A 22656-nucleotide genomic window follows, 5' to 3' on the forward strand; every position below is an offset into this window, starting at 1 on the left:
CGAACAGGTCTCCCCCTTATTGTGTGTCTGTGTAGCTTTCTTCGATGTGTCGCCCGCCCGCAGTGTGCGTGCTGCTGTTTCCTCCTGGGATGTGGCGCTCATCTCTCTACCCTGGATTGTGTCTCCTTTTGCCTCCTGCAGTTTCCTGTTCCAGCTCACTGGCAGGTGGTGTTCCCCGTCACCCGCGCCTCCTGCACTTTCACGCCGCTCCTTGTCCCCCTGCAGTCGGTGGACACCTCTCTCCAGTCCCGGCAGCGGTGGTGGGGGCCTCTCCTCGTGCCCTCTTGGGCTTGGGCTTTTGAAGCGCCTCCTGGTCCCTGTCTATGCGCCCCGCCCCCTACAGGTCCAGGCCCCGCCTCCTGGAGGCTCAGGCCCGCCCCTGCAGGTCGGGGCCCTCCCCCTCACGCAGCTAGCACAGGCAGAGCTGAGATTAGCGGCAGTATTGGCTGGGCTGGTTGTGTGCTTGCTGCAGTCTCGGATTGCTGCAGTGTGTCTGTGCCGGTGTGGAGCTCTCTCTCTCTCGCTTCCTGCATGAAGCTCTCCCCCTCTCCTGCGCTTCACCCAGGGTCGCGCTCTCTCCCGCGGCTGCACCCCTTGGACATGTCTCTGCAGTGACTCCCGGACTCGGTATTTTGGGAACCCTCTCTTCATGGACGCGATGTCTCCGCAGCAGGACAGCATGGGGCAGCAGGCGCGCTCCGCCTCCCTCAACGGGGACTGCAACGTGCAGGGGCTGCCGGAAAGCAAGAGGGTAAGGTGCGATGCGCAACTGTAGGTGAGGGAGGGGGCGGGGAGCCAGCTACCCCCATGCCCGGAGCTGCGGCAAACGGACCCCACCTGCGAGTCCGCTAGGGGGTGTGGGGTGATCCCTCGCACTGCGAGGCTGCCTTCTGCCTCGCAGGCTCCTGCTATATGTCTCAATTGAATTGAGTACAATCTCGTGTTTGCGTTGCCCCGGCAGCAAATGCAATCCATTGCTTTGGAAGGGTGCAGTGTATTGCATGGTATTGCCCTTGCAGCCACCAGTCTCCTGCTTTACAGCCGCTCCGAGGGCACCAGTGCACGTCACACGCTGCGAGGGCATAACACAGCTATACATAAAACACACCGCACCCGCGGCAAGACCGCGCCAAATGGGAATTGTCACCCGGGAGATGGGGGAATGGGGATCCCTGGCGGAATCCCACCGGAATGCATGCGCTCGCTCGGGGGCGCTCTTGTCGTGACCGCCGCCTCTCGTCGTTGCAGTGGGCGCAATCTGTGCCTTGGCATCTCGCAGCGAATTGTCAATCTGGCTGGCCCCGTCTGAGTGACTGCTTTTGCATTGTTTGCGGTTGTACAATCAATGGACACAATATCGTGTATGTTGGCCCCTCGCAGTGGCGACTGGGTAATTTTAGTCTGAGCCCGGGGCTGTGTAGTCTCTTGTTCGGTCCTTGAATTGGGCATTGTCTCTTTGTTTATATTGCTGCCTTTTAGTGAGTTCAGTCTCTTGATTGATTTGAGGTCTCATCCAACGACCCATGATAACCACCAACCACGGTAGGGTGTTGGGGAACCAGGGCTGCAAGAGGGGGGAAACATACACCTCCTAACACAAGAGCACATTCTAGTATCATGGACGATTGAAAAACCATATGACCATGAAAGATGAACTCGTTGCAATACTGAAATCGGGTGTTATGCCATGAACGTGTTATACTGCATAGATCTCTGCCATAGTTGTCTTCCAGCACTGATACCTAAATGTTAAAGGTATTCGTACCGCGCTCCGTCACCAACGGAATTGGTCCCCAGGTGCTCTGGCATATCTGTAAATGATGGGGTGGGGTGGGTTAGTAGGTGAAGAGGGAGTAGGATAGTGAGAGGAGAGGTGTTCTGTTGGCAGCTTCAACTCGGTATACACCAGATGCTGAGCTTTGGTGCGGGTATTGGATCGGTGACAGGCCGCGTGTGCTGTTGGTCCGGCTTGTGTTGTGAAGTGCGTGCGGCTTGTTGTGCGAGAAATGGTTGTGTGAGTTTTTTGAGTGAGATAAGTATGCAGAGTTTGAGCTTATATTGGTTAGTGGGTTACCTGACCTTTGGCATGCTAGCATTTGTAGTTCTGTCCCAGTGTGGCGCTAGTTGACCCCCACAACTCTATCTGGATGCGGCGCGGGCCAATGTTCAGAACTCTATCCGGGTGTGGGCAAGCCAACATTCACAGTCCCATCCCGATGTGGCGCAAACTAGCGTCTAGAGATCTGTCCAGGTGTGGGCATGCTATCATTCGCAACCCTATCTGGATGCTACGCAGACTGGTGTTCACAATTCCAAGTGTGGCACACGCCAACATTCAAGTTTCATCTAGGCACGGGATTGCTATCCTTCAATCAATCCCATCTAGATGCGACGCAGGCCAATGTCTAAAATTCTATGTGTGGCCTGTGCTAGTCTTCAGGTTTCGCATAGGTGCGGGCATGCTAGCCTGAGAAAATGTGTTGTACCCCCCCGAACCCACCTCCCCACAGAGAATCCAAACCCTAATGTGGCAGAGGAAGAGGAAAGAAAAACAAGGCAAAGGTGTGGGTGGGGAGCAGCAGGAATATGAAATGGCTATGCCCTAACACATTGGGAAGATAAGATGGGATTGTGGCTCAGGGAGTAGGATTGTCTAAGTAGGGCTGCGTGTCTGGTAGGCAGTGACATGACGGAGGTGGTCTCCAAACGTGCCGGTCCAGAAGCATCAGGTGATGCTCGACTCGGCACCTGAGGCTTTCCAAGGACCAATATTCCTGGGACGGCACGGCCACTTCCATCTTCCAGTCAAGTGGAATCTTGCTGTCCCCGACAACTCTGGGAAGCCAAGTCCCAGCAATGCTGACCCTAGGTTGCACCGCAGTGGTTCATTGTATATAGGTTTTTATGCAGAGTCCTCCATTGAGGATAAAATCATGTTTGGACCCCCCATTTACATTAGAAACGGTCACCGTCTTCCTTTTTGTAAGATTCCCCCCCTCCACCCCCAACATATCTCACGGCCCCCCCTATGGACACCAGCCCCAAAGTTTGAAGACCACTGGGTGTAGTGGAAGGCATCGCAGAGCCTGAGCCAGCAACCATACTAACCCCTCCCTTCCATCCACACCCCCAACAATATAGTGTGTCAGGGAAGCTGCGCCCCTACTCCTCGCTAGGGGAAGAACATTCTGCAGTCAGTGCCAGGCACTTGAAAAGTTTGCCCTATTTTTTGGGGAGACCAGCCTTTTTCACCTACCCCGATGAGCGGGCACACCGTTTCAGTCAATCGAAGGGAATAGTGTAGCCTTCTAATTGGCTGATATTTTAGGGCCTATCGCACTGAATTAATTCTTAGCCTTACAGGCTGGCCAAAGTTTCATGCAATCTGAGAGGCTGAAATGTCAGTTGCACACCGTGGTCGGAATGGCAGAGGGAGGCAAGTGTTGCTTTACCTCTGGTGCTTCGCCCGGTGATACTGGAATTCACCATTGCATCCGTGCCGATCGCCACTGGCTGATTATCCCTGTGGGCCACTCCCCTCCAAGGTCACTTGCTCGCCCACTAAGAAAGCTTGTGTCACTAAGTGGCCGCACAAATGGAGAACTTTGCGCCTTGTACGCGGCACCTAACATTAAACCTTTGTTCTTGCAGGTGGTGTGGTTTCTTGCTTGGTGTAATCATTTCATTGGGTACCGACTAGTGTGGGGTTTCTAGACCTCAACCCTGGGTTTTTGCAGTTGGCATTGACTTCTGCTAGTTACACTGTGCATTAATGTGTGGTGGCGTTTTTGGGAGCCAGGTTGTTGCTGTTAGGACTGCCCTTCCTGCTTGTGATGCCCACACTATAGGTTGTGGGTGCTATGCCTGGGCTATAGATTGTTGCAGTGTGCCCAAGCTCCGGTCTGTTACTCTACATTAATGTCTGGTGTTATGTATACACCCAGGTTTGTTGCAGCAGGCACAGTCTGTTACACTCTGCATTGGTTTGTAGTGCTGTGTCTGAGATCTGAGTGTTTGTAGTAGGCCCACGCTCTCGCTTCGCAGAGCCCCTACTTTGCAGGAGATGGGGCCCCTTAACGTGGCCTTCTCATCCTTTCTATACTTTCCTTTGATGGGAGAGTGGGGCCTGCAGCCTACATGTTTGTGCTGTTTACACATACTCCTTGAGCCTTTTTGTTGGCGTGCACCCCACTGTCTCCATAGCGGGGATTCTTAGTGTACTGTGGCTCAGGCCCAGTAGGAGAACCTGCCGAGAACCTGCCCGTCGCAACCGCGGAAGCTCTGAATCCTTGCTTTAGAATATGTTGGCAAGTATATGCACTGCTATGCTGGGCCTAACTGCATGCACTAGGATTTCCTATGAAATGAAAGTGGAGAAAGGATGAGCAGGCCATGTAAAGATGCCCATCGCCTGCCAACCAGGCCGGCAGGGTGCTCTGAGAAATAAGACACTGTGCCTACAGCAGCAAAACCCCAGGACTGCAATTCAACAGACCAGCGTTTAGCTGCAGTGCCTCGTTAGAGACGCAGAAAAGGGCCTGGCCTCTCCTCTCACGTGTTGGCACAGTGGGTTTTTAGTGTCATTTCCCTGTTTTCATTTAGAAGAAAATAAAATACTTTTTTTTTCTTCAGTGAATTTTGTTTTTCGCCGGATCCTCCCCTCCTACATGTATCAAAATGCCGCTGCCCTCTGTTTCGTTTAGTCTCCGGCGCGTAGATACCTGATTGGTCGTTAGCAAAAATACACACCAGTTCCAATCCTTAGACTAGAGGCTCCACGTGGGGTCCATCTCAAGGTAAAATGTAGGCAATACACGGGGTTAGAAGCCGGCTGTGACACCTCACCACCTTAGCATGTCTGAAGTGCCCCGCGTCACTGTAGTATTGGGTGCGCGAGACGCCAGCCATCATTGTCTTAAAGCTGGTGACGTCATTCCTTGGCAGGCTGGGCTGCGGCATCGCTCGCGCATATGTAGATCGTGGGCCTGGAGCTTCATCGTGTGTGATATATTGGTGGAATTGCTGCCATGTTTGAGTCGGGTGTGCCGGTTTCACTGGCAGTGTGAGGGTGAAGTGGGGCATACTGTGCGTCGCCTCGCGCGCACCACATGCCGGCGGGGAACGGCTCTGCCTGCGGCTCTAGGGCGCCCTGCGTGGGGTGCACGGCACCCTCTGTCTTGGTTATTTGCCTTTCTTTGCGAATGATATGTGCTGTCCATTGGCAATGCTCCTTGCCTCGCACTAAAGTCCTTCGTGGCTGCATGGAATTGGGCTGCGACTTTGCGGGTGAATCTCAGGTGCGGGAGAGATTTCTAAATCGACAAACTGTCAGGAAAGGCGGCTCGTGACCGGCCATTTCATCTGAAATACTTCCAGTGGGAGGCGACCGGGGAAGGGTGGGTGTTCTGGGCAGAACGTGTGCATTGGTTCAGTGCGTTCTGATCACGGTGTGAGTGCCCGAGCCCTCCTGCATGTGCAACGTGCATAACTAGCTGTTTTGTATTATGTGGTTTTCGTGCATTGTCCCTACTGCCGATTTCTTGTGTATTGTGTGCGTTCATTGGCTGTTATGCGTTGTGCACGTGTTGTGCTGTCTTGAGTAGATTGTATGTGTGTGTGTGTGATATTCTTATGAGTCGTGCTATGTATATTTGCTAGTACGCGGTGCATACAGTGGGTAGCACAGGTACCTTGGAGACTGCATACCTGCAGGCAAAGACCCTATGGCGGGAGCTGCCATTAACCCTGGTTGGTTCCAGTCAGACGGGCAAAGAAAGGGCAGCCGGTGTTGGCGGCGAATGCGGCCATTTCACGCAGTGCCAGGCAACGCTCGGGCAGTGGGCACAAGAGCATTCCTGACACCCGCGCCGATGACGTTCATTATCGAGCTAGAGATAATGGAAGCGGAGAGATAACGACACAGGGCGACACCCTGCAACCTGCACAAGCTGGCTACGTCATTTCGTTATCAGCGGAAAGGACACGCCCGCGGGCGTGCACGCACTATGAGATGTGTTCGTGGATCGGGCGCTTTCGGCTGGGAGGGCGTGCACCCGAGCCTTTGAGAGAAACGCCCCCCCCCCCATTCCTCCCCGTGTGCGCTCCCCATGCTCCTCGGTCTCCACGGTGAATTTTAGCTGCTCGTGCGTGAGCCAATGCCCTTGTTCCAAAATCAGTCTCTGCGGGCAGCCATGGGGAAGCGGTGGGGTGGGCTCTCCGCTTCTGTGTATAGGAGTACAGACCGCACTGATGCGGAACAGAGCCGCTGCCACAGTGCATGCGTATGCGCGTGGCTGCCGTGCGCGGGCCTCCGCTGTGGTGACATGCCGCCTGAGCGACCCGCAGCCACAGTGCTTATTATTGTCACCAATTGCACGTGAAGAGCGTGGGGAGGTGTGCTTGGTTGCACGAGGCACGGCGTCTGCAGCGCGGGACTGCACCGAACAGTCTGGTGGGACATTTTTGGTTTCCCGCCATACATTTCCGGTTTAATATCACACATGCTAGCTGCTTTTCTGCCCAGTGTCCAGTTTTCACCGAGAGTCTCACAACTTGATATCAGGCCCAGGCGCCCCTCGCCCACACAGTCAACTCCGCCCGCCCCCCCAGCTGCACTTTGGGAACGGTGTCGAGTGGGCAACAAGATGAATCGTCAGGTTTCACGCCTGCTGATCCCTTTCCAGAGGTGCGGCTGGTGCGCGGTGTGACGCAGCGCCCCCTGGCACGTTAACATTGTGGTGTCACGCTGACCCCGGCGGGGGCCATGATGTCTTCAGTAGTCGCATCATGCTGTCCCTTCCTGTCAGCATAGGACGCTTGAACTCGAGAACAATGCCCCCCGTCGCTTTACCTTAAGCCAATCTCGTCTCCTAGTTCAGCCCGTCCCGGCTCACACAGGCTGTGCCTGTTTACAGGATCTCCCCTTCGGGGGAGGGGGCGTGGGACTCGTTGCATCATGGCCGGCATCACATGCTACTTCAAGTCCAATACTGACAAGGGTCCACCGCAGCACCTCACTTCACTCCTGTGGCCTTCAACTTGCAGGCTGCTCCAGCCAGGGACACGCACATGTCGGGGCGGGAAGAGCGAGGGTCTCAAGGTGATTTAAAAAATGGAAGGGCGGTGACTGCTTTTAACAGAAATAAATTCCTGCATTTTTGATGTGCCCGGCAGAAATATGTTTTCGCAAGGGGCGGGGTGAGTGCTCAACCTAAAAAATCTTGGATACCACTGCCATATTCTTCTGGCAAGGAACATTTCAATGGATAGTTCAAGTTAGGTGACTCTTTCAGCTAGTGGGGACTCCCATTACTAGGTTGGGAGGATGAGAGATGCAACTGCGCAGGCGGCAGGAACGATCTGATAGTTGGCCTGCTGGAATTTTCTCTTCGGTTTGAATATAACTGTTAATGGGCGTACCGTGGGATTTTTAGTTCCAGTCGCCATTTCATGCATGCTATTTTAACATAACCTGAATACACTTAAGGCTCTAAATTCAATATCCACTTGGAATATTATTGGCCAATTCTGTGCACATACATACAACCACAGACAATATTCTGCCTTCAAGCATAAACGGGCCATGTTCTATTTCTTGTGCCACTGTCCGCGGGCTCATTTAACTGACTGCCGCAGGAGTCCTGTAACTTGCTCTGATATAAGCCACAATGCATTTACAGTGCACTTGTAAAGCGCAAGTGCAACCTAACAGTGGATTCTTGCACTCGCAATTCGACCTAGCAAGGGGTTCAAACCAGGAAGGCCACCCGGTTCTTCTGGAGAAGGGTGTTTCGGTAATTTGTGGATGGTCAAATGGTGTTCCCGAAACTTAAAGAAAGAGTGTAAGCAAGTCCAGGAGAAACGCGGCCAAGGCAGTGGGTGCTCAGCCCCCACCACCTCTCTCCTTCTTTGAGGAAAAATACAGAATTGGAATTGGGTAATAGTGACCAATCTTAATAATTGCCTCGTGGGGTGACATTTAAGTTGTTCTCAGTGAAGGCCGAAACCATGTCTTAGTACCCACAGTCCACCTGGCACACACCTTTGAAATGTATAGACTGAAAAGTGGAGAGTAAATTCAGGTGTCAGCAATGGCAGAGAGATGTGATCTATCACTGTACCCACACCAGCCACACTTACCTGCCATTAGGTTGCTGAGGTAAAGCCCAGTGGGTTCATCTGCCTATCACAAGAGTTCAGCCTGAATGAAGGGATGCAGTGTGCCGAATTGGATTCTGCTCTGCGGGTGTACAAGAATGAGTCGGAGCAAAATAGCCCACTCAGCCCTCACACTGCTACAAACCAAAATACAATGCAATTGTAAATGTAAAACAGGGACAGTTAAGAGATATACCTCCTTTGCCTTTTGTTGTAACGTGATGAAACCAGAGGTCAAAAGCCAAAAAGCCCTCTAACTGGTATTTGTCAAAAAAGAAACAACACAGTGTGATTGTGGTATGCCAAATGCAAGGTAGCCAGTTTATTGCAATAGACTGGGGAAAAAGCAAGATCAAAAGGCCAGCTCTCACTCCAACAGTCTCCAACGTTTGAACAGAAAACAGGAGTTTATATAGTACAAGTGAGTCATCGTGATGTCAGTTATGAAAACCTATTACTCCTGGTAATTGGCTCCCTCTACTAAGCTACATATGGAATCCTATGTGTGTACAACTACAGGTTGGACATTCATTATCTAAAATCCCACGCATGGACCTTCACCTAAAAAGTGCTACCTCAGCATAACTGGAAATTAATTAGTAGGCCCTAAATTACTCCTGCAATGAAAAAAGAAACATGTGCTCATCGGTCAGAATGTGGCCACACTATCCATGAACTGGCTGCATGATGACACATTTATGTAGGTGAGAGAGCGAGAGAGACAAGTGCATCGCCTTATTTTAATTAAATCAAATGGCCCATGTTACCTCCCATGCCATGAGTTGGCGAGGATCAAGGCCTTGTTCGCAATCCGTGATCGCCATCCTGCTCTTGACATATTTTATTTTGTGAGTCATCCTGCTTTTACCCTGCTAAGATCTTATCGCAGTAATTAGCTGTTTTTTCTTTAGTCGCTTCTTGTTCCTTCTGTCACGCCTAGCCGACTGCAACATTAATCTGTCAACTCATTCTAACTTTCTGGGATTCCCAGTTCGTCCCATACACTTGACACGGTTTGCCATGTCTTCGCAACTCAATTTATCTGACAGCTGACGGCACACAATAATTTCTTGTTCCGCTATGCAATACTCCTCTACAAGGCCTTGGACTGTTGATATTGCTTTTAACGTAGTAGTCAGTCGCTTGAAAACTGGCAAATGGATCTGAGTGATCTAAATAAGAACCTCTTCAAACAAATAGCCCTCCAATATAAAAAAGCCATTTTAGCAGCAAAATCCAACTCCTTCAATGATAGGATCTCAAAGGCCAACTCCCAAGCTAAAGAACTATTCACAATCTTTAATGAATGAGTCACTCCTCTGGCTACCGCTGACGAGATAACTAAAGACAAAGCCTGGTGTGCCAGCATTCTGTCCGCCATGCTCAAAAAAACAAAACTCCTCCAGAACAAAATCCAAAACCACTGCAAAGCCCTACACAAGACAAGCGTAGTAATCTCAATCACGCCCAATTCTTCTTCAGAGATGTCACTGAACCTGAGGTCCTTAATCTCATCAAAAACCTCAAACCATCCCTCTGCAAAGCAGACATTTGCCCTCCCAAAATCATCAAGGAATGCGCCAATGACCTAGCACCCCTGATTACTACCTTCATTAACACATCTTTCCAAACAGGAACTGTCCCAAACAATCTCAAGGAAGCCTGGGTGCGGCCACTTCTAAAAAAGGCCACACTTGACCCAGCGCAACCCAACAACTACAGACCGATAACGACAGTCCCGTTCCTCCTAAAAATCCTGGACAAAGCAGCTCACATCCAGATCCAATCATACATAGAAGCTAACTCCATACTAGGCAAAAGACAATCTGGCTTCCGTGTTGGGCATGGAACAGAATCCGCCTTATTAGACCTAAAAAATAAAATCTCACAGATCATGGACAAAGGCAAACCTGCCTTGCTCGTCCTTCTCGATCTATCAGCTGCTTTTGACCTGGTAGATCACCAAACACTCACCACCCACCTCACCCATGCAGCCCATTTCTCTAATCAAGCAGCATGCTGGATCACTTCCTTCCTTGAAAGAAGAGCCTTGAAGGTCTACTCCGACACAGCTAACGCTGATCCTACCACTATAAACGGCGCTGCACCCCAAGGATCTTGTACAGCCCCCACCCTCTATAACCTCTTCACAAAACCCCTCTTCGACCTACTTGACTCTAAGAATGTAATGGTATTACGGTATACCGTTAAAGATACCGTGAACCACTTAATTGACCAATAATAACGTCACATTGTTTATACCGGTATAGCGTTCATACCGTTAAGTGTGCTTTTCAATCTGATTGGGAAAGGCTGCAGCAAGCAAGTGCTGCACAGTTTTGGTCTTGCACTGTTGGATGTGCCATCTGACAAGTAGTTTCAGTTGGAGCAGTTTTTAATGCCATTCCATAAATACCACACGTGCCTGACACAAAATCAATATGTTAGCAATAGGAAGAATAAATACCATGCCAAGAAGGAAAAGGGTTTACTTTGGGTTGGCGGCTTTGGGTTTTATATCTTTATAATGAATAATGTTTTCTAAACATAGAACCAGGGAAATCCCCCATTGTCATATCATTGAATTTACATATAATAAGTCACACTGCGAAATTCACTAATCTCTGTGGGTATTCCCTGCTGCCATACCAAAGGGTATCATGTCCGTGATTACTGAACACCTTTTGGCCCGCAAGTAAACTAAAGGCTGTAACATAAAGAGAGAGAGTGTGTGTGTGTGTGTGTGTGTGTATGCGGACAAGCATATACTACCATCAGCCTCCATTGATCTGTGGCATGTAGGTTATGAAGACGGCAACATGTTCATCTTCATCATTAGCCAGTGGGGGAGCTAAAAGCCTAAATGACCACTTATGAAAAGCTATTCAGTTTGATTTGCCAATCGCAGCAGGCCTCCGCCCACCCCCCTCCTCATCTCCACACGTGTGTTTGTGTTTGGTGGAAGCAATGGGTGGCATTCCAGTGGAAAGTATGTTGAAAAGCCCAATTCTGGCCCTGGGTGCCTGGTTTTGTTTGTGATGATAAATCTGACAATGTATGTACGACCTTTTAGAAAATATTTGTTAAGATTAGTTAACTCCACCTGCTATACTGCGATAACCATGATATACCGTCATTTGGCAAGAAGGCTATCGTAACGTCATAAAACTAATACCGTGACACCCCTACTTGACTCCATGGGTGTTTCATATACAAACTATGCAGACGACACTCAAGTACTTTTACCCCTATCTGGACTCTATCACCAAGACGCCACGGCCCTTCACAACATCTATGCCACTAGCCAAGCTTGGATGGCAATCAATGGCCTCTGTCTTAATGGGGAGAAGATGGAAATTCCCATCCTGGGCCAGACAAACACATTATCGAAACTAAGCCCCCAATACAACAACTTCAACATAGACAACTCGACCATCTCTGTATCATCCTCTGTCAAGACTCTAGGTGTTCACATTGATGCAAATCTGTCGATGCATCAGCGTTCAGCACCAAACTCATCAATGCCATTAAACCCTACTTATCCACCCCCAACTGCTTGGCCATAGCTAGAGCAAATATAGGAGCCAAACTCTATTATTGCAACGCCCTCCTAGCTGGCACCTCCGCCAAAACATTCACAGACTGCAAACCACACAAAACAATGCCCTCAGAGCCACCATGTGCATCCCTAGAAGAGACCATATATCCCACGCCAGACGTGAAGCTCGGTGGCTCCAGGTCAAAGACCGTATTACTCTGAAAATCCTCACCATCACTCACAGATGCATCAACAAAACCGCTCCAGCATACCTATCAGAAGCAATATCAAGGACCACATCCACTCGCCCCACCATAGCTCAGTACACCAACCAGCTACACATACCACGCATAAAGAGAGCCACAGCGGGAAGTCTAGGCTTCTCCTACATTGCACCGAAACTCTAGAACTCACTCCCTGCCACCCTTAGAGCTGAAACTTCCATCTCTGTCTTCCACAACAACCTCAAGGCCACTCTCCTCAACTAGCAAGTGGAGGTCTGCCTCCTTCACTTCTGCCATGTATATTGTAATATAACACAAATGTAATATAACTATATTGTAACCTGTATATATACTGCTAATGACAATGTAACTATATTGCAACCTGTAAATATATTGCTAATAACCATGTAACTAAGCTTTGTACTGTAACAAGTGCCACAATGTCTTCAGGCTGTTGTGCGCTATATAAATACAAATAAAACAAACAAACAAAACAAACAAACTATCCAGCTGGCTACAGCATTTTCCCTAATATGTTCAATCGTGCTTAACTGGGCTTTTCTTAAAGCAGCAGAGCTCATTTCTCTGCTGCTGGTGCAATTTAAAATGGCAACTTCTGTTCCTCTGCAGGACACATTTGTGCTGCATTTATTTGCTATCTATTGAGTGCCGCTGCATGCCTGGCACATGATTTTCTACCTATGGTTACGCTGTAACATGACCCTACCTATTATAGCCATGCTTCCCTACACGTGTAGTGAGACCCTATATGGGTACACGCCTACCTGTCACATAGTCTATTCTATTTAGAAACACACTAATTGTACAAGCTAATGCCTCATCTGTCCTTACTTGTGTAGCGAAACAAACTATTCTTTGTGCCAGCTGCATTTCCAGGAGAATTTAAAGGGCAGTTTCAAATGTATGTCCTTTCTGATTTTGTAATTCTGTTTTTTCTGGGGAAGGCAATGGGGCACCTGCTTTCTAGTCAATTGCCCCACTAGAGTGGGCAGAGGGAAGGTCATGCTCTTAAGAGGGGATATGAAGGTGAACCAATACTGACCCAAACAAGACAGTATGATAGTCCAAAATAAAAGGGAATGTCCAATCAAGGTTGTATAAAAAATATAAGCACTTTAGTAAAAACACACCATCTGCACGTAGAAGGAAATGGAAAACACTATGCAAAAACCCTCCCCGAAGGAAGAACAGAGAAGATGCAAAAGACTGGAGAAAGAAGTACTCTGGGGTGGTTCCAAGGGTGATAGGAAAAGTACTAACCATAAAAAAGATATCTTGGTATACAACAGGAGCGATTGTGACCTAACCAGTCTCTAGGTTCCAAGTGGACTGAGGGTGCAATTAGGAGTCAACGGTACCTGGATTCAGTTCCTGGTGGGCTGACACAGTCAGACCAGGGGCCGGACATCGATGCGAGCTGATCAGGCTCTGTTCGGGCATGCAGGATCGTGGAGGCCCCATCAGCAAACGGGTGTCGTGTAGGGATGAACGCAGGTGATCTGTGCAGTAGAGCACTCTCCTCTACTCCACATCCTTCTCCCTCACCCGTTCTCAGGCCTCCCTTGGTGTTGGGTAACATTTTATTTACTGCTATTTTACCTCTATTTGTGGTCCCCCCAACTTTTTGCTTTTGTTTCAGGCTCCTGTCCTGACTTTCTGCTAGTCAAGCACAGCCTTCAACTACGCTCTGCTGTGCTTTCGCTCATTGTTCTGGGGAAACTGACTTGTCCTTCTGACAGTCAGTTCTGGGAAACATTGTTTCCCTTAGTCTAATGACTTTGTAGCCAGTTTGGGCAACTGTATTTTAGTGTGCAAAGTACATTACAGTACTACGCACTGGGGTCCTTGTGTTTTTGGGCCCTAGACATCCCTTAAGGGTTTTTTGGTACCTGGACAATGTGTCTAGGAGTAGAGCAGAAGCTTTTACATGTATTTTTTAACTTTCACTGTGCCATAGCGCGTGCGTGGCTCATGACTGTGGCAAGTGTCTGTCATGGCCATGCCACAAGGTGTTTTATCTTCTCCTTTGGCCATTTTGTCAGTTGGCCTTCCTCTTGCTCTTTGTGACCCGGGGAGTCCGTATTTGGGCATTCATTCTCCTGCAAAAGCTGGTGCTTTCACGGGCTATGCATGTCCCGTATGTGGGCCCAGGAAGTGGCCTGGGAATGTCTGGTCCCAATCCACACTTCTGGTGCCAGGATGTCTGGTGTGCACGAGAGCATGAGAGCCACAGTGGTTCCTGATTGGACCACTGCTGGCATGCCTGAGTGGAGCAGATCTCATTGGCCAGATGTGTGTGAGGACTCACTGGACTTTACTATATGAAGAGGGACTCTTGAGTGCAGACCCACAGATCACCCTGAAGTCCAAATTGACCTCTACGACAGAGAAAAGCACCATGAGAAGCGAAGCAGATCCAAGGACTGTCCGGAACTGCACAAAGACGGTTTGGTACACTTAGCCCACTGTTGTCCCTGTAGAGCCCTGCTTTGCGCTCGATCTCCAGAGACCTGCAAAGGTGCTTCAACCCTCGTGAGTGGTGGGGCTAATCACTCTCAAAGTTTCCTTGGAGCCCTGCAAATGAGCCTTCTCGGAAGTGACCCAGGGCCATCCAGTGGGCTGGCCAGCTTGTACCTTGGCACCCGTGCTGGAGCGTTGCTACATTGAGTCATGGCTCGAGCTTTGGGAGAAGCCTAGTTCGCACTGCAAAGCAGCTTCTTATCAAATCTTTGTCCCTGCTGCTTTGGGCCACGAGAGAAGCGTTTGTTGGTCCACGAGACTTGGTTGCTCCTGCGTCACAGTGGCAGTCGCTGCTGGTGACTTTCCTGCCTTTCTTTAAATGTCCCGAGACCAGCTGCATCGGTGCTTTCTTTGTCCTACATTCGTGATGAGGGATCCAGTTCCTGATGTAAATCAGATCCGCACCCGCAGCGCCTGTGCATTTGGAAGCAGAACCAAGGAGGGGATTTCGTAGTCCAGAGGACCTTCTTCAAACCTGCCAAGTTTGAGCCCGGAGTGGGCTAAGGACAGTGAGCAATCATACCACTTATCAGTGGCCCCTAGTTCATCCATACCTCTTACGCACAAAGGATCCCTTGTCGTCCTTGCCTTGACTTGGGTTACTCTTGCTTCCTATTGTCGTCCAAAAGTTGGGGACACCTTTGTTCTCGATATCAGACTCGCTTCTAACTCTTGGAACCAAATTCCTCACACTCGAATGTCCTCTTCTAACTTTTCCTTCCCATTGAAGTTTGTCCCTTCTGAGCTTTACACATCAACGAGCGCTTTTACGCACAAACATAACATTGAGCACAAGATCCCAATCTTCGTAGGGCTGGACTTCTTATGTTAGGGCTATCCATTTCTGGAGTTGGCCATTGTGATAAAGTTTGCTTGCTTTCCCTCCTTACAGGCTTTGGCGGGAATCGACACTTTACCGCATTGCTAGTGTGTGTGTTTAATAGTATTACTGTGTCCTGCAGTACTCTCCTATGTTTGTTCTAGGACTAATTGTATATTTTTGATATACTACTGTCTAGGGGTAATTCTTGTCCTACTGTGTGTGCTCATCCAAGACCTCAGATAACCACCACTACCCCTGAGACTTAGCCCTCACTGCTCTCCAAGCTCACCTTGAATTGTCCTGGCTAACTTCGCAGAAGTGTTCCCTGTTTCACTAAACAAGGGTGGCCTCATGAACATCTGTTCACAAGAGCAGATTTCAGAAATCCATTCCAACGCTTGGCTCCCCTCTGCCCTCCCTTCCTAGTCTTCTGCTTCTCCCATAACACTTGAGGTTTCTAGACAAGTCAGCTCCATGAAAGTCTCATCCAAACAGGTGCTCCCCTGCTCCTCCAGAACTATCAAGGACAACATCATCTCCCTTGCTCCAGCCTTGGCCAATTTCTGCAGTCACTCCTTTCACCACTGGTTCTATCCCCTCCATTACCCCCTTCTTGGACAAACTCTTGGATAAGCTGTCCATCTCCCAGCTTATCCAACACACTAAATCTGTAGGTTGCCTCCATGGGAACCAGTCTGGCTTCAGAGCTGCTGTAAGCACGGAAACTGCTCTCCTGAACACCTGTGAAGACTAGCTCTCTAACCTCGATTCCAGCTCTCACTCCATTCATCCTTCTTGACCTTTTCTCTGCCTTTGATATGGTCAATCATCATTCCACCCTGATAAATTGGCTTTGTGATACCCTTGGCATCACTAACATGTCTCTGGACTGGTTGACCTCCTTCCTCTCTGACCGACCTTCCCAGGTTCAACTGGGCCCTTTTCCCTCCAACTGCAGTGTCCCTCAGGGCTCTCTGCTTTCCTTGGCTTTTCAACATCTACCTGGCCCCTATAGCCCATTTCATCTCCATCTTCTCTCCTAACTTCCAGTGTTACGCAGATGACACACAGCTATCCTTCAATCTTCCCTTCTCCTCTTCCTCTCTCATTCTTGATTGCCTATTTGCTATTCAGGCTTGGTGCACTGCTAAAGATCCCTGCCTTAATGCCAGTAAGACAGATATCTTTCTCCTTGGGCACCCTCCCCTCATCTTCCTTTGAGTCAAAAAACATTGGTGTTATCTTCGACCCCTCTCTCTCCTTCTCTCCTCACATCGCGGATCTTGCCAAGAAGGCTCACTTTCAGCTGCACCTCCTCAGAGGCATTCTCCCTTTCCTCACCTTCTCCTAGAAACTCAATCTCTCCAGAGCTCTGGTCCTCTCCAGGTTGGACTACTGCAACAGCCTCTTCCTCAATCTGCCTAACTCCTCCCTTCGCCCCCTTCAACTAATCCAGAACAGGACTGCCTGACTTATCCTTGGCCTCAAGCCCAGGGACCAAATCTATCCAGCCATAAAATCTCTCCAATGGCTCTCGTTTCCTGTGAGGATCAAGTTCAAGACCCTCTGCATCATTCACAAGCCTTTCTGGGGCCTGGAACCCTGCTACATCCAACTCTCTGTCCCTAAATACCTCCCTGCTAGAGCCCTTGGGTCATCTAGCTCTAACTCTCTGCAGATCAGACCCTTTCCAAGAAAAGTGTGGGGGTTAGATCTCTCTCTCCTCCACAGGTGCCTCCCTCTCGAATGGCCTCCATGCCCCTCTCAGACTTGAGCCGGATCTCCTTAGTTCTGGAAGCTTCTCAAGACCTTCCCTTTCCCTTCTTCCCTCCCTCTTCTCCCTTCCCTGATAAGGCCCCTATCTGATTTTTGACTGGCTGCCTAGTTCCTTCAGAGTTTTACAGGAAACCAGGCCTCCCTAGTCCAGTCTACCGTTGCACTTGGTCTCCTCTGACCCCCCCCCAACTTGCACTTGCTCTTCTGGACCCCTCCCCCTGCACTACCTGGCTGGGCCTGCACCCTTGTAGCCTCCAGCCCCTTACTTCGCACTTAGCTTGTGGACCTTCCTTCCCCTGACTCTGTCAACTTGGCCTCCGCCCAGCATTCGTTTTTCCCATGGGTCCATCTGCCCTTACCGGTACTCTTCCCCCCCCCCCCCCACACCCCTTCTCTCCCCTCTTCCCAGCACTTTCCTTTACTGCACTTGCACGATCCGAATGTCACAAGGCCTAGTAGGATCGTTTTCTTGTTTTGTCATCCATGTTCCCCCACCCTCTTGTCTTGTTGTCCTTTGAAACACTTTGTGTATAGGCACATTATAAGTACCCAAAAAATAAAAAAGTGTCTTTTCAGGCCAAGAATGCAGGTCAAACGGTCCCAGGAACTCATTGCAGATGGCCAGGTCATATCAGGATTTAGTCACAGGGAGGGGTCGATGAAAGACACTACAGAGGTTCGAATGGGCGGGCGACGGCCATCAAAGTCGTGATCTTGGGTGAGTCGATGTGCAATCAATGAGGCAGCACTTCAAGGGCTAGCTGTGCTAAGCCGCAGTTGTAACCCCTTGTTACAGTCAGTGAGTGACTCTCCAGTGAGTCGGTTCGGGCCCTGGCATTGAGCAGTCATTTCAGGCCACTAGTTGAGATGCTTTGGCTGAGACTTAATGCACTGTTGAGCTGGTCAAAGGTGCAATGATTCATCCTTCCATCCACAAACAAATGAGCTTGTTGAGTGGTTCAAAAAGACCCTGAAAGGCACGATGGGTGGCTTGGAAGAGCACCTGAGGAGAAACTGGGATATTCTCCTGTCATACCTTCTGTTGGCCTACGGGGCGGTGCCACAGAACAGACTAGGGTTTAGCCCCTTTGAGCTTCTGTTTGGACACCCTGTACAAGGTCCCTTCAGTCTAGTTAGAGGGATGGGAAGGAAACCCCTCGTCCCCTACATGAGATGTGGTGGACTATGTACTTGGACTTCGTTCTAGAATGGCAAAGTACATGGAACAGTCAGAACTTCTGGGGCACCAGTGGTCCAGGAATGAATATCGGTTTCTAAACCATCAATCAGCTCCACACCTCTAGTACACCAGAAGGGATCCGAACAGATTGGAAACGCAAGCAAATTATGAACCTTATTCTTCAATTTTGGTAACGTAGATGGAATGGCAGGCTTATCTCCTCAAGGTCGTGGCTCGTTGGTTAGTTGCAACACAGCAAAAATACTATTATTACCCAATGATAAAAGGGATTCCGTCGAGTCAAGGTGGTATAAAAATATCTACTTTATTATTATCACAACAGACAGTTCTAGCACACTACAAAATGCAACCCACTCCGTGAAGGAATGCAGAGGACAGACCATTTCAAGAAGGAAAAGGGATGCACTCTGGATACTGATAGGAGGGTAGTTGGTAAAGTAATTAATCGCAATAGTTCAAGGATACTTTGTTTCATCACAAAGGGAGCAATGGGTCCTAAAATGTCACTAGGGGCTTTCAGAGAAGGTCTAGTGGGCAGAACTACAATGTACCTTGTGTTCGTAGAAGTTCTTAGTGCTCGACAGTGCAGAGTCAGTTTCAGAGTGCTTTGCAGATTTTGCGACAGAGTTCAAGACGTGAGACAGCTTTGGGGTTCAGTCGGCAGGCAGTTCGGCATGCGAGGCTGGCTGGACAGCTGCAGGCTGGCCTATACTGCGGCTTTGGGTCAGGAATTGTTGTCTCAGTGCTGGCTGTTGGTCTAAAGCACTGGTTGAGGCACCTCAGACGACGTTAGCAACTCTGCCATGACAACAGAACAGACAGTGGGGCATTCAGTTGCAACTCGAGGGCCTTGACTGGGTCAAAAATGTCCTTTAAGGCGGACGTCAGTGGATGCTTGTCAATGCACTCCTCCTAGCTTCTTCACTAGGCTTTTTTTGTACTTTAGGTAGATGTCCCAAAGCTGAGGAGAGTATTGTAGGCAACTGTCTTGTCCTTGGTTTGGTTCAGAGACTCTCTTGTACTTCCCACCTAGGAAGCTTGCTTAAAGAGCCTAGCAGGGCACGCTGTGTGCTGGCTCGGTACCAGTTCTGGAGCTGCTGGAGGGTCCTGTGGATTCAGTAACTCGCTCTGTTCCCCCGGTAGATGTTTAGGGGAGGGATCTTGCTTACCTCTTTGGAAATCCTGGCCTTGCTGCACTGGTGGAAGCTGTAAGGCAGACTGTACCTTCAGCCAGGGTCCAAATTAGTTCTTCTTGTTACTCCTTGCAAAGTCTTCACATGATCAGCCCAAAAGAGGGGCTCAGCCCTCTTTCAAAGCTTCATGGCCCACAGTGATTGGTGAAGGCTAAACCTACCTTAATGAACCAATCTTGGGGCCCCACTAACAATCTCCTTTATGCATGAGTGCTTTGCAACAGAAAAGGTAAATGGGTGAAAACATGTAATACTAAGTCCCACCCATCTTACTGCCTGTTGTGGATCAAAGGGTCTCTTTGGTTAACTGATCTCTCTGTGGTTCCTGATTAAAGCGGCAGGTTTCCCTTGAAGCTGTGGCGAGACCAGACTTTTGGTCGCCGCCAAACCACATATTCGTACCTTCTGAATGGGGTACCCCTGTGGGGATGACTACTGTAAATACATAGTCCCAGACATGACCGGTCACTGCCCTTGATTCTTAGAGGCAGGGCTGGCTTCTGGTTGACACAGTGCATATCAAAGGGTGTTGGGGTTTCCTACCTCTTTTGTTACACTCTGCAGCCAGGCCCCATGTGGGCCTGTTTGACATATGCTCTTAGTGTGTTAATTGCTGACGCCATCTGCAGTGCTTACAAAAAAATAAACTGTTTGTATTTGCGCAACTTGTAAGATTAGCGCCCAGTTGCCTGGAGGCTGGGAGCGCTCTATAAATAAATAAACTAAACTAAAAGGACAGGCTGGATCCATGGAGCCTGATATAGTTAATTAGGTTGTCCATGGCGGGAGGAAGGTTTTGGCCCTCCCCCATCTGAGATGCATTGTGTAATCCACCTGTCAGATCCCAGCTAAATATTACCGGGAGGACTGTCCCTGAAGGCTGTGTCCACCCAGAGTACACAGGTCTATGTGCATTTCGTGTGGTGAGCATAGGAAAATGTGTGAGGATTAGCCCCACACATTTCCCAGAGGTTGATCCACCATTATTCAATTTCATATAATATTTCAAAAAAGCCCAAGCGAGCGAACACCCACCGTGCGGATTGGACGAATTCCTCACACTTCTCACTGAGAATAAAGGTCTTTAGAGATGCAGCACCTTGGTGTGAGGCTACTCCTTTTGAATGGGTGTGCTCCCTTGATTCCCAGGCCCAAGGCAGCTGCCTGCTATGTGGCTGCCTATGGCAAAGGTTGTTACCTGCCCTCACAAAGAGATCAAAGAGGAGGCCTGGTCCTCCAGGTTCTCGTTCTGCCATTTGACAGGCTTCACCCGGCTGGCCAGAATACAGATCACCTTCCACAGCTGAACTGACTCACAGGAGCTGAGACATGTGCGATATCAATTGGACTGTGGCAGCTATGATCATAAGTAGCACCATGCACTATGCCTAATTTTGTTGAGTTTGCCCTGCCGCCAGCAGGAGCAACTCATGATCATCATGATTTTGGGTGCAGGGGGTGGCATATCTTAAATGCTGCCTCTGCACTGCAGTGACTTGGCTGTCAAGTGGACATCTTGTGACCATCAAACCTGCTCTGTGTCATGAGTAGAGTGGGTGCCGTGGATCAGTCTACAGATGCGGCAGGGTGCTAGTGCACTTTGGCATGGAGTCAATTGGAAAGGGGGAGTCTGGTTGGCTGATTGTCCCTTTTTGAGACAGAATTAGCCTCATCATTCCCTTTGTTGACAAAGATTTTAAAAATCCAGGGCTTTTCACCCTTGCCAGATGGCAATTCCACACATGCAATGACTATGGCGAGCCTGCCAGATTGCATTGGTAAACAGAACGATTTTCTAATCCTGTGCAAGTGAACGGAACAAGCAGCCGTTACTGCTTGAAAAGGGGTTTGGGAAATATAGTACAGCATTTGCTTTAAAGCCTACATTTTTAACTCTGGCCATTTCAGCATGGCAGCTGCCCCGCTGTTGGCAACAGGTGAAGACCCTGTATAACTCTTACAGACACCATCATGAAATACTGTATTTATTATTATTATTTTTTTTGGGTGAAGTGTTCAATTTCATCCAGCCCTCAAACGAATCAGACAACCACTTCGAACTGGGGCACTGATAGCCTGCTTCATAGGGCCCAAGTCTCGTATGAATAAGTGGTCATCTGAAATCTACGGCACCGAAAAAGCGTACTGTGGGGCCATTGGCCCAAGTTGGATAACCTTAGAGGGTGGGTAGATGTGCCGAAACCCCCTCACCCCCAAAGCAGCATATGTGGCAAAGCAGTAAAGGCAGGCAGTGGATCTGCCTGGCTCCATTTTGCTAACCGGAGGTCCAGGAGTGAGCCCCTTAAACCAATATTTCACACACAGCCAGCTAAGAATGGGCGTCCGTCATTTCCAGTGCCACTGACGAGACTAGCGTAACCATGCCAGTGACGCAGCTGCCATGGGAAGATCCCAGATCAATGAGATTCAGTCCCTTTAATAGCGGGTAGAAGGTATTATGTTGCCTCTGGGAAGGTGCCCTTTTGCCACCCCACACGGTACGCCATTGTTAAATGAACCTCTGCTTTGGTTGCCACTTTTTGATGGTGGCGACCAGATACATATACACGTGTGTATATGTTTGGATTAGTGGTGTATAAGTGGGTGAGGGGGTGAATGGGAGAGCCCCACCATAAATGAAAAAAGAGGGCAATCGTCCGAAATCAGCCCTCAACCACAAAATAGCAACCTCTGCTCTGCTTTCTCTGTTCCCAGCTACACGCCAGTATCCCCACTTTTTAATCTCGCAGGATCCCCAAGGGCTAAGAATCCATGCAATAGCAAGACTCGGGAATCTAACGTCTTGTGACTGTACACATGGAGGAAAAGTCCAATTAGTGCAGCAGACAGTTGTATGAAGGGCAGGTTTTTATACATTCCTGTATTGTTGAATCTTGAACAGATACAGATAGACAAGTGGGCTGCTGGGTTGGCATCTGGAACCCAGGCAGGGACACATTTCCTGCCACATGCCAAACATTAAACTTGACAAAACTCGTTATTTTGTACATCCCTCATGGTCCAGCATCTTGTGACTCGCCTGATGCTTTGTACTTGGCTCTTATAATCCGTCCTGGGGCTATGCTGGCAAGGGCTCATGGGAGTTGGAGTCAGAAACATCTTGGAAGCTGAAGGTTACAGACCCTGCACTAATCTGAAACACAGTGGACCACTCCAAACGGGCAGGTCTGGGTCATTTGCAT

At 49.4% G+C, this 22656-nt stretch overlaps 1 protein-coding gene across 1 annotated transcript in view; it reads left to right on the plus strand.

Moving 5' to 3' along the window:
- Positions 1-401: 401 nt before the first annotated feature.
- ARHGAP20 (Rho GTPase activating protein 20) overlaps positions 402-22656 on the plus strand; it is a 281646-nt gene continuing 259391 nt past the window's right edge. The window contains exon 1 of the mRNA XM_069639712.1: positions 402-751. Within this exon, the coding sequence (XP_069495813.1) occupies positions 650-751 (102 nt within the window). The 5' untranslated portion in view covers positions 402-649. The remainder of the gene's footprint in view (positions 752-22656) is intronic.

Source organism: Ambystoma mexicanum, chromosome 7q (genome assembly GCF_040938575.1).
Source record: "Ambystoma mexicanum isolate Mex_15411 chromosome 7q, UKY_AmexF1_1, whole genome shotgun sequence".
In the NCBI taxonomy this organism is placed as follows: Eukaryota; Metazoa; Chordata; class Amphibia; order Caudata; family Ambystomatidae; genus Ambystoma; species Ambystoma mexicanum.